The sequence below is a fragment of the Henckelia pumila genome, chromosome 3 (assembly GCF_033568475.1).
Source record: "Henckelia pumila isolate YLH828 chromosome 3, ASM3356847v2, whole genome shotgun sequence".
Taxonomy (NCBI): Eukaryota; Viridiplantae; Streptophyta; class Magnoliopsida; order Lamiales; family Gesneriaceae; genus Henckelia; species Henckelia pumila.
Window position 1 is genome coordinate 198,114,434 of NC_133122.1, and position 13,734 is coordinate 198,128,167.

Consider the following 13,734-nt stretch of genomic DNA (forward strand, 5'->3'; position numbering starts at 1 on the left):
GGATGAAAGTGGCATATGGATGATGGCAAAAAGTTTACAACAACAAAATGTTTCTAAATAACATATGGATTTGGTAGTTTTGGTTAAATAATGTATAAATTTAAAAAATCTATGTATTTTATATTGTTGGTTAGAACGCGTTTATGTATTTTTTTTAATTATTATTAATTATCAAATTCCATAAAATAAATAATAACATATTTTTAAATGTCAATACACGAATATATTAACTCTAAATCAATAAATAGATATATGAATCAAATTCCAAAAAAACAAAATAAATCACGATTTTTCATGGCAATTACAATTATACAGATGACCACCGATTCCACAAGCAGGTGGCCTACGTCTTCGTTGTCCTCTACGCACTACAAGAACATCAAGAATTTCTTCACTCCTCTCTTGTTGGTCATTTGAATAACCAGGAAATATTACAGTACGTTTCTCTCAGGAGCCAAAACATTACGTTGACCAGGTTGTTGCCAGTTACTATTAAGAAGATCTGTAAAATTTTGAATATTTTCCCAAAATGGAGTCTGATAACCGGCATCAACATATGATCCAGATGGTCCTGCACTGTACAACCCAACAGATGGCCCAGTATTATACAACCCGCTGGATGACCCTGCAGTATACAATCCACCGGATTGTTTGGTATTTTCAAATCCACCGGATGGCCCCGTATTGTACAACCCACCAGATGGTCCTGCGCCATAAAATCCACCAGATGGTCCTGTACCATAAAACCCACCATGAGGCCGAGGAGGAACAAACCCGAATGATGACTGATGTTAATCAGGATATGGCGTAATAAAATTTTGTGGAATATTATTTTGTCCGCCAACATCTAAATTGGGCGGATATGGCCGGAAACCAAGCCCAGAGACTATAGGCGATATAATGTGTACAGTAATGCGCTCAAACCATGGAAAATAATCATCATCGGTCTGCTGATTAGATCTTCCATGTCGGTCGCCTCGAGCAACATGATTCAATTTGTTATTACAAAAATTTATAGAATTTTGGTGATACTCCCTCCAATCTGTGTTGCGATGACCGATTCTACTAATGTTGTGTAGGTCATCGTAATCAACTGAACGTCTTGGAACAGACTGACGCATTTTGAATTGCCTCATCACTCGGTTTGGACAATGCATCTCCATAATTTCAAAACATATTAGAGGACAAACACATCGCCAGATTCTATTATCGTATGCATCAATGATCACTTTAACATCTGGATCTTTTTTGTTGTAAACTATCGAGTTAAACTGCATAATAATAATAATATAAATCAATATTTTTTAATTAATAAATATAAATTATTTAAATATTGTAAAGTTTCAATAAGCCAAATAACACACCTCGTCATTATTCATACGATCAAAACTATCTCTTATAATTCTAAGAGCGTGTGTTGGTGTATGAGTGTAACGAAACACATTTAACCACCTACAAAAAAATATTATTATAGTTATGAGAAAATAAAGTTATAATTTATATAATGATACTAAGTTTTTAAATATTATCGTGCATCATAAGGAGCAAATGGAATATTTTCATTTTCTGTATTTTAAGGCACAAGAAGAGATAAGTCATTCAGACCAGGGTTAACAAATTTAATTCTGCTTCATGCCCATATTTGTCATTAATAATGAATAAAATCAAAAAATTATTAAAATATGATGTGATATTATATCTCAAAAAAATTATTTTATACCTGAAGGATATATAGAGGTCCACTTATTGTAGCTTTTTTCTATACGTATGGCATTGCATAACTCACGATATAGGAACGCCAAAACTGCACTTCCCCAACTGTAAGATCTGATGCGATTAATATCCCGGAGTAGTTGCAAAAAAATCAGTTTAACAGATCCTCCTTGATAATCTGGAAGCATGATTGCTCCGATAATCATTAATGCAACACAACGGGTATATTTTACGACATCATCTTCTGGACTATTATCATTAATAGGTGCAGCCGTGCAATGTTCATATAAAGCGGTCATCGAAAAGTGACCACCTTTGAAATGTGATGTCAGTGGCGTAAATCCCAACAAATTCAAACATATATGTTGCCACTCTTCAACTTTGTGTGAAACATCTATATCAGTTACTGGCTCACCATCAATAGGCAGACCCCAAATAATGGAAATATCTTGTAAAGCGATGGTTGCTTCACCACATCTAAAATGAAACGTGTGTGTCTCACGTCGTCATCGTTCAACAAGAGCAGTAATCAAATTATTATCATAAATTCGAGACTCACACAACAAAACATCATATATCCCCATGTAATTTAAATATGCTATCACACGACTGTGCAAACCATTTTCATTATATAAATCCCAAATCAAATTATCTGACCGTTTGACTCTAAGTATCTTATCAACATTTTTTGTAGAAATTGTTGACAAAATATGTGTTGCTTGTAAATATAGAACACAGGGATCTTCTGGCCCTCGATTTGTTGTCATCCTGACAAAATTAGTTACCATAATTGATCAAAATATAACCTAACAATATTAAATCACGTGGTCTAATAATATGATAATAAAAAAATAGTGATATTTAAATAAATAAATATATATATATATATATATTATATATATATATATATATATATATATATATATATATATATATAACTTGGTTTTTTTAAAATATCTATATAAATATAATTTATATAAAAATATAAATATATAGATATATCGTATATATAAATATAAATACGATATATATATATATATATATATATATATATATATTTATATATATATATATAACGCCACATCGCAAATAATATGAGTACTCAAAATATAAAATCTATATATTTAAATATATATATATATATATAACTTGTTTTTTTTAAATATTATATATAAATATAATTTATATAAAAATATAAATATATAGATAAATATATATCGTATATATAAATATATATATACGATATATAAATATATATATATACGTATATATTTATACACGATATAAAAAATATATATATATAAATATATATATGAATAAATATATATACAAATATCGATTTATCATATATATATATATATATATATATATATATATATATATATAACGCCACATCTCAATAATATTTATTTATATATTTATATATATATACGTATATATATACGTGTATATATATAAATATATAAATAAATATATATGAATAAATATATATATATAACGCCACATCGCAAATAATATGAGTGTTCAAAATATAAAATATATATATATATAACTTTAGTTTTTTTTAAATATTTTATATAAATATAATTTATATAAAAATATAAATATATAGATATATATATCATATATATAAATATATGTATATATATACACGATTCATATACATAAATAATATATATATATATATATAAATATATATCTATCGTATATATACATTTATAAATAAATATATATATATATAAATATATATGTATACATATATAAATATAAATAAATAAATATATATATATATAATATAAATATATATGATATATATATTAAAATATATGAATATATACAAAATATATATATATAAATAATATACAAGAAATTACACATATATAAAACATAATTTTGAATTTAAAATTATTTAAAATGAATAAAACAATATACTTACTTTAAGTTGAATTTTGCAGATTACAAAAATGAAAATTGAAGTCGATGAACGAGAGATGCGGAGAAGAGATTAGAGGAATACTGAGCCCGACGAAGAACAAAAAATTAAAGAGTATAGATTTGAGAGAACGATACAGATAATTGAGCAGATTGTGGGAAGTTTATTTAAAAGTCATTCGTATAATTAAACGAATAATTGAGCAGATTCCACCAACTTTAACGGATGTTGCCTTGTAGCTGCCATGTAGGCAGCGTCTTCAGCTTAAAAAAACTTAGTCCGACCTATATAACTTTTGATGGATCACAAATATTATCCAACCAAGCATCAGAAAATCGTCTTAATTACACGGGTAACGGATCGATAGACAGAGCCAACATCTCCCAATATTATGCCAACCATGGCTAGCTGTGAAAACTTTGCGATTCCAATCCCATTCATTGGCAGAGCCAACATCTCCCTTGACAATTTCTTCTCGGCTCGCAATTTTTACCAACATAATTAATGCAACCATATTATATCTGCCTGAAATCAAAGTAGAAATCACCAGAATATCTCATCATCTGATCTATATATATATATATTAGAACCCTGCTTGAGTTCATATAACAAATAATCCGGCACAAAAAAAGGAAACAAAAACCATATATAACAATTGTAATTTGTAAACACCAACACATTACATTACATTTCATTTTTGCCACACTACATATATAAATGCAAGAATCCTCTGTTCCCTTGTTCCTAAGCTTGAGCCAAACGGCGAATATCATAGGGATATGCATCCGATGCCCTTTGAGCACTGTATGATCTCCTCCCGATGATCGTGTTCGCAGCTTCCCCGGGATGAAATGCATCCCAGAACAAATATTCATTTCTGTCCGGGCATGCGGGCTGGAATGGGAGACATGTAATTTGGCCATTGTTCCTCCCCACGCCGCAGCATCCAGCATTTGTCACTCGTAATCCTGGTTTGACAAAAAAAAAAAAAAAAAGATCCGTGTTATCGTCTCATATATTCTTGACAAAAACTACTCTGTCTTTGTGTTAATTTATAATAATAATAATACCGAAAGCCGCCGGATTGTCTATCAAATCTTGGAAGATCCCGTAGGCATTGATGTAGATTAACTTAGCATCGCGCGAATTGCTATTGAATTCATCCACCAGCGCCCTGAGCCTGGCGTTGAACATTTGATTTGCGCTGTTGATTCTTTCTACACACGTGACTCCGTCGGGGCTGTTTTGCGCCAATGCGTTGGGGCTGCATCCGATTTGGCCTATCCCGATTAACACAAACTTCCTTGCTCCAAAGTCATACAAACTCTACATGTATATATCAACCCCAACAAAAGTAGCCAAGAATATATATTCGTTAGAAAGAACAAGAACCATTGTGCAGAGCAATTCTATGATACATCTGAAGTACTAGACTGTCAGTGAAAAAGGAAAGAATCAAATCAACCTTTTTTTTTTTTTTTTTTTTGGTTTGAAACAGAGACAATTAGACATACCCTTAACTGATCGGCGTATTGTTGAATGAGAACTTGGGCGTATTGTTGAGGCGAGTACTGGCGGCTAGTGGGGTAATTGTTGGGCATGAAATAGTTGTTGAGGTAGTCGTTGCTGCCTACTCCGACGGAGTATATGCACTGGCTCAAGTAATCTGCAGCCGAGTCTTCGTCCCCGATTATGTCCACTATTTGCGAGACTGTGTTCTTGTAGTTGTTTATTTGTCCAGAAAAATCTATTCGGTCTCCCTGGATCATAACCAGTTCAATCCCATATATATAATATTATTTTTAGAGGTTGCAAACACTACCATATATAAATGCATTTTCGTACCAGTTGCTGACCGGTTTCTCGCCTGATTCCAGCTGCAGCAGATGCATAGTTTACCCCCTGGAGAATCTGTCGGCCGCGGGCCGTCGCGTACGGAGGAATGTAGTCATCAAAGCCTAACAGCTCCGCTGAGAGAGTTTACATACATATATATGACACTGGTACTCTGGTGCACGCGATTGTGTTTTCGTATCTGACTAAAACTAAGTAAACAAAAAAAAAAAATATATATATATATATATATATATATATATATATATATATAAATTAGAAAAATAGCTTACCAATGACATCGACGGTGGTTTTTCCATTAGAGAACCTGCCCGTCGGGCCATCCGGAAAATCAATGCCATAAGGCAAATAATTAGCTCTCGCCAATGATCGAATGTTATTGTTGTTCCCATTATCCACCAACGAATCACCAAATATGAAGTAACATGGAACCTGAGGCTGCGCAGCAACCCCGCAATTGCCCACTAGATGCACGGCCGCAGCCGCCGCCACCACCGCCACCACCCATCTCCAAAACCCACAACGCATGGTTATTTATATATATATCCAAAGGATAATATATGATATATAAAAAATGCAGCAGCTGGTGTTTAGAAGAGTAGTAATACTTGATATAGATATGAATGAATTGATAAATACTAGAAGATTGAAGTGTATATATAGTAATGGGAAATAAGGAGACTCAATTAAGATCTCAAAGTGGACTTTTTTGTGTGTGCAGATATGTAGTTGGTTAGACGCATTGATTTCACGCGGATATAATTTAGCGGGCTTCAACACTCTTCTGCAATGCCAATTGTTGTTGACTCGTTCTTCATTTCTGCAAACCATTTTCCATTCAGATTAATTTTACATTGTGTTCAATTTCATTTGTTAAGTGGGTGAAATTGTTTAAATTAAAGAATATATAAGAATATTCGTATGTATACTATTACTATTTCAAGAAGAGATTATACCCAATGGATTTAACGGGCGTCTTTTTTTCTTTTTTTTTTTTAAATGACGATTGAACTCACCGTCGCTTGAATCACATTAGCAAAGTAATGATCACCTGATGAGGTATTGCATGTTTGGGGGAATTGATAAAACACATGGGAGAGTTATTTTAAAACAAAACACACGTAGTATGGTATTTTAAAAAACTGTCCCGTAACTAAAAATAATTGTTATCTTATTTTAATTGTTCTCAAAATTGTTAAATTATGATGTCACTGGCTAGCTCCAAGTATGACGAAAAAAAATACTAAATCATATAGAATGTGAGATTATGAAATTAATTGTTAGATATTGATTCAAAAAACTTATAGTTTTATATATACAAGTATCGTCTTAAATGCCAATGAACTATATAATTACGACCATTAGGTTTCGCATTAATTGGCTTCCTTTCTTCATTACGGCTCCAATCATGCGTCAAACACTGTTTGAATATATACCCCAATATAGAAGTTAGTTTAATTATGCAAGGAAATGTTTCATGATATTGTGCAAATTAATTAGCTAATGATTAATCTTGAATCATAAATTCTCTACGGACGGATTTCATACTTCCGTAATTACGTTTCGTGATGGATTATTACTTTTCTTCGTTAACTAACGATGAAATAAATTGTCCATTAATTGTTAACAACGACGAAGAATATATATATATATATATATATACTGACATATATATATTATTGTGCTCATCAAAAGAATATATTATTGTGCTCATCAAAAGAATAGTAAAATTATCAGTATTTAGTGACGTAATCAAAATTTTTGACGTCGTTAATTTGCGATCAGGATAATTATCGGAGGGTACATTTCCCATCGTCAAGAATTGTATATTAATTTTCACCCGTCGATAATATAAGTTATAATGCACCAATCGAGCAAAGTGAATGTGTTCAAATCTTGTTGATCACTAAACACTCGGGCTCACCTTGTTAATATTTATCACTTTGCATGTGGATTACGTATAAAGTCTATTGCAACAGTACTTAATGCCCCAAAAATATATTATATTAGTTATGATATAATGAAAATCCTATCATATTTTTATTTATATTTTATAATATTGCATGAATATATATATGGATCTAGTTATCGTTTACTATAAATTCTATGTATATGGAGTAAGACTTTATTTTAATTATAAGATAGTATTTGAAAAAGCTTTAAGAAGCACTTATCCATTTTTTCTTAACAAAACTCTGATAATTGCTTCATAGAAGTTCTCCCAAACAATACCTAAATAAAGATCCCAAACAATACCTAAATAAAGGGTCTCTTCTAACTGTTGAGATGTTCCACACCGTTTGGATAAAAAATTCATGAGAATTGCATATGTAGACAATCCTCTCCTTTTGAGCTATCTTTTAAGGTTATGCCAAAATTCACTATTTTTAACATGGTATCAAAGTCTCTTACACATATTATACATGTCTTTTACACGTTTTTTATTTTTTATATAATTCTTTCATACGTAATTTCAATACATTTTCTATTGAATCATATACTGACTTTAACGTCAGAATGGCTAGACGAAGTCATCTCATCATTTTTCTTTGATACATAAATATATTTTGAGATATTTTGTTCGGTTTATCAAAAAAATTAGTTCATTGATTACCAATTCAAGGTAATTTATTGGGTGCAAATTTTTTGATCGCATCAATTACTATATATATATATATATATATAAAATTTTGCTATGATTTCCACCAACTATGTCCAACTCTATGCCCACCATATACAAATCAATTCACCTATTGTACGGGTCAACTCATGACTTATACATGGTGGACACGGAGGTGGGCATGGTTGGTGGGCAGCATAACAAAACTCTATATATATATATATATATATAAATTAGAAAGCCTAAAATGATAATTTGATATTGGGATGAGAGATTTAATGCTGAAGCTAACCACTGGATTTAATGCTTCCACGAAGTCCTCTTCGAGAACGTGCATGATTAAGGGCAGGGCCCCTTTTTCATTTTGCTAGGTTGTATCCTGCCCAGTTCTTGCCTACAATAACTTATTTGTATTTCGATTTTTATTACCATCTATTTCTATATATTCATTAATAATGTAATTACCTTTTGGTCATTTAAGTAAACTTCCAAATTAATTCCAAATGAGTAGAGGGGAAAAAAAGTAATGGGTGGGAAATGAGATGCTATCATTAGGACATTACACTCGTTTAAATGTGGACATTAATCAACATATGTGAGGTCCATTAATTTTTCAGTGGAATCCACATATATATATTATTAAATATATATCATATTGGAGTAATGTCCTGAGGGTAGTTTTGAAATTTTCCATAATGAAATGCATGTTACCCTTAGTCTATATTTACTTGCTATTTTTAAAAAAAGAAAACTCATAATATTATTAATTCATAATGTCCATTATAAGCTTAACCAACCAAAAAAGTTAACCGGTCACAATTCACCCAAATAAAAGGTGAAGAGGAAGACAAAGCAAAACAAACAATACAATGAGCTACTTTATTAGCTGATTGACAGGCATGAATGATCTCTCTGGTTTCTTCAGTTGCGCTCTAGTTTCCGTTGCACAAAGTCCTACATACCCATGATTTTCCATATTGGATGTGACTTTTTACTGTTTGTACTACTAATAAAAATCTGATGTCACTTGCACATCTCTGAAATTCCTGTCATACAGTAGATTGACACACTCCCTAATTGCAAGTAATTCACCATGGACAACCGATATTGGCTGATTTATTTGCTTACCAAACGCTAATAATAAGCGAACCTCCACCGATACTGTATTGGTTCAGCGCTTCATTGTACGATGCGTCTACATTCAATTTCAAGCTACCCGGACTGTGCATGTGTCCAGGTTGTTTCATGTCTTCCCCTCTCCACCTCCGAAAACATTTTTTCACTCTCTTTGGCCTTGCGAAATTTAGAAAGTAGTACCGATCGAACTCCATTCAATATCCTCAAGCATCGGTCCCCTCCAGTCCCCATGTCGATAATTTTGCTTCGTTTTCCATATTGCCAAAGTGAGAATAGCTAGCAAAGTACTCAAAGTCCTTTTTAGATAGTTGCCCTTCATCCACCAGCAAAGTTCCCTAATTCGAGCCCCTTGAGCCCCTCTCAATAAATAAACAAAAGGGTTCTTCTCAGGAGCGGAGCCAGGATTTACGTTCAGTGTAGGCACCAATATTATCAATATACTATAATTAATAAAGAAAAAAACACCGGTTAATCGATCGAGAACTTGAATAATATTTTCTAAGGTTCGAACACAATTTACACACAACAAATAACAACTGTTATTTGATTTTAAAATTCTGGAAAAATTATGAAGAATAGCGTGTACAAAACCCTCAATTAAAAAATTTTTTGATAGAAAATATACTCTACATTCGAAAATTAAGCATGAATTCATTCTCAATTGCAAAAAGAACACAAAAATTTTAAAAAATTGAATGATTGACTAACAATGAAATAAAAACAAAACTTAAATTTTGGTAAAATTTTGGATTTATAAAGAATATAGAAGGTGAAGTAGTAAGTAATATGAATTGGAATAATTGTTAATCAAAGGTGTGACGTTCGTGATTCGTGAGGAGAAAATATTGTACAGAAAGTTATTGATTGTATGCATAGGTATTAATAACAGGTAAAAATTTGAGCCTAAAATTTGGATATAAAAATTATGAAAGAAAAAAAATTGACATTTTTTGGATCCAACATAGATATTTGAGCATGTAATAACAGTACATACAAATTTTATAATTTTGATAAAAAAAAAACTATATATATACATACATATATATATATATGCTTTATTTTTGGGTCCAGTGTGGGCTTGGTTCTTCTTCGAAAAATGCTTAACAGTTGCACAAAAGAACATAGAGTGACAAGTAGAATCAAAGGCAAAACTACATAAGTCACAGGCTTCGCTAACTAGGACGTGAAGTTGGGGCAGGTTCTCATAATTGATTGCAATGCAATCATGTGAGACACTCCACCATAACAATCGGACCTTGGTCGGTGGGGAGAGACTCCAGAGGAAAGTCCACAACTTTTCTTTCGAATACATGGATTGATGCTCCGGTCCTGTAAACAGTCCCTGCTGGAGCCTGGATCCACCCCTCATCGAATATTGGCCATTTGAGTCAAATCACAAGAAAAGTGCATCTCTTTGTTCTATGATAGGGAGAGGTGTCTCAAGTATTTCTCCAGCGATATAAGGATTAAATCTTGCGCAAATTAACTCGATTAGTATATTATATCCCAAGCGCCATCTTTAATCAAATCATTCACTATGGTTTTTCGATCCCAAGGCACCAGTGAGGGACCAATTTTGGCCTGCATAATCACTTGGAATCCAGTTGTCCTAAAATAAGTGAATAGATCGCTCATCACCAACTCTCCAAACTAGGCCACGTACAAGAAGTTCTTTGTTCCAGTGTAACGATCTCCTAATATGATACGGGTTACCTCCCAACCTGTTGGAATTCAACTCATTTTGGATTCAACAATTCAACTCAAATTTGATGGCTACCAAACTTGATATCATTCACATTGTCATGGTTTCACACTTTACCTAACATCCAAAATCTTGCCTATAAATACACCCCAAAACCATTGTTTCAAATCATCCCAAAAAATCCCAAAAACACAAGCAATAAAGAGTGTTTTTTGTAGCCTAGTCATTTAGATAAATTTTAGTATGCTCTGTGGTTGCGGCGATGTCCGATCTTCCACATCCGAAAGAATTTTCTATGTGATTAGATTTGTATGAGTTTCACTTGTAAAGTGAGATTGAGTGTGTCATCCAAGAATTATTATTCTTGAAGTTCTTGGTATCCCCTAAGTTATTCTAGGGAGCGTTGTTGTTATCTCCTATTATTCTAGGAATGTGTTGTATCCATTATTGATATAGTGGAGATTTTCTTGGTGGACTTAGGTCCCGTGGTTTTTCCCTAATTTGGGTTTTTCCACGTAAAATCCTTGTGTCGTTTTCTTCGTGCTTATTATCTTGATTTATATTGATATCATGAAAACACTTTGATCTGATAGTATCACTGAAGGGGAAAAGAATCAAAAGCTTCCGCTACATAAAAGTCAGTAATTTTGGCTATCTTTCCCAACAAGTGGTATCAAAGCCACGTCCAATGGAGGAGCCCCTTGGAGGGATGTTCAAATTGAACGGGTCAAACTATTCCATATGGAAGACAAGCATGCTGGATCTGCTATATTGCAAAGATTTGTACTTGCCATTGAGTGGTGATGAAGCCAAGCCGGAAAATCAATCAAATGAAGAATGGACTATACTGCATCGAAAAACTGTTGGTTACATACGACGTTTTATCGAGCATAGTATCTTCCATCACTTTGCAAACGAAGATAAAGCTGATGTTTTGTGGAGAAAAATTGAAGCTATGTTTGAGAGGAAGAATGCCTTAAACAAAGCCTCAATTATCAGAAGTATCGCACGACTCAGATACAAAAAAGGTGCAGATATGACGGAGCACCTAAATACTTATCAGGGTTTAATCAACAAATCTACCACCATGAAGATTGCCCTAGATGATGAAGTTACAGCCTTGTTACTACTGAGCTCTTTGCCAGACAGTTGGGATACTCTTGTGGTATCGCTCAGTAATTCTGCTCTTGATGGAAAAATTACATTACAAACAGTCAAAGATTGCCTTCTCACTGAAGAGTCTAGAAGAAAAGAGCAAGAATATAACTCTGAAACCAAGGCATTGATCACAGAAACGGCTGATAATCGAGGACGAAGTTACACCAGAGGTCCTCAGAAAGGAAGAGACAAATCCATGGGGAAGTCTAAGACCAGAAAAGAATTCAAGTGTCATTATTGTGGAGGTCCAAACCATTACGAAAGAGAATGCAGAAAAAAGAAGAGAGATCAAAGGAATGGTACAAAGTCAGAAAAGAAAGACACAGCTGCAGTTACATCTGATGGAGATATTATCATTTTTGGCGATGAAGCATGTTTCAACATATCATACCAACAAACTGATTGGATTATTGATTCTGGAGCTTCATATCATATCACTCCACACAGAGATATGTTTACTTCCTACTCAAGTGGAAACTTTGGAAAAGTTAGAATGGCCAATCAAGGTATGACAGAAGTCATTGGTATGAGGAGCATTGTCTTGGAGACAGATACAGGATCTCGTCTCACTCTCAAAGAAGTTCGCCATGTTCCAGATATTTGACTTAATATCATTTCTGCTGGAAAGCTTGATGATGAAGGTTGTGTCAGTCACTTTGGAGAAGGAAAATGGAAACTCATCAAAGGTTCTCTCATTATCGCTAAAGGTGTGAAGCAAAACTCTCTCTATCTGATGCAGGCTAAGGTATCCAGTGGAGAGGTTAATGTATCTACAAAGAATTCCACCATTGAATTATGGCACAAGAGACTTGGCCATATAAGCAAAAAGGGAATGGAAATTTTGGCTAGAAAGAAACTCCTACCTGAAGTATCTGGTATGCACTTGAAAACCTGTGTTGATTGTTTAGCTGGAAAACAACATAGAGTTGCATTTCAAAGTTTTTCTCCAAATAGAAAAACTCAACGCTTGGATTTAGTGCACACAGATTTGTGTTACATGAAAGACAGAACTCTCGGCGGTGCTCTTTATTTTGTGACTTTTATCGATGATTTCTCCTGAAAGGTCTGGTGCTTTGAGTTAAAATCTAAAGATCATGTTCTTGAGATCTTTAAGAATTTTCACGCAAAAGTTGAAAGAGAAACTGGAATGAAGTTGAAATGTGTTCGCGTAGACAATGGTGGCGAATACAAGGGTCTATTTGAACAATATTGCTCAACTCATGGAATCAGGCTTGAGAAAAGTGTTCCAAAAATACCTCAGCACAATGGTGTGGCTGAAAGAATGAACAGAACAATTTGTGAGAGGATAAAGTGCATGTTATCTCAGTCCAGATTGCCCAATTCCTTTTGGGGTGAAGGTATGAAAACTGCAATTGATTTGATCAAACTTTCTCCATCAGCTCCGTTAGATGGTGATGTTCCTGACAGAGTTTGGTTTGGGAAAGACGTCTCCTACAAACTCTTGAGAGTTTTTGGATGCAGAGCCTTTGTTCATATTCCAAAAGATGAAAGATTCAAGCTTGATGATAAATCCAAAAGGTGCATATTTTTGGGTTATGGCCATGAAGAGTTCGGATATCGACTATGGGATCCAGTAAATCAAAAGATTTTTAGAAG

The 13,734-nt window shown here is 33.2% G+C and overlaps 1 protein-coding gene across 2 annotated transcripts; it reads right to left on the reverse strand.

Annotated features, from left to right (window-relative positions):
• Nucleotides 1-3,826: 3,826 nt before the first annotated feature.
• LOC140887337 (GDSL esterase/lipase At1g29670-like) lies at nt 3,827-6,101 on the reverse strand. 2 transcript variants are annotated; one of them, XR_012151794.1, is made up of 6 exons: nt 5,773-6,101; nt 5,492-5,616; nt 5,161-5,406; nt 4,717-4,972; nt 4,335-4,614; nt 3,827-4,171 (listed from the first exon to the last, which is right to left on the reverse strand). XR_012151794.1 is itself a non-coding variant. In XM_073294522.1 (5 exons), exons 1-5 carry the CDS (start codon nt 6,026-6,028, stop codon nt 4,391-4,393), a joined length of 1,107 nt encoding a protein of 368 aa, XP_073150623.1. In that variant the 5' UTR covers nt 6,029-6,101; the 3' UTR covers nt 4,296-4,390. The 2 variants fall into 2 exon arrangements, 1 of the variants encoding a protein (XP_073150623.1); XM_073294522.1 differs by lacking the exon at nt 3,827-4,171 and having other exon boundaries at nt 4,296-4,614.
• Nucleotides 6,102-13,734: the final 7,633 nt, after the last annotated feature.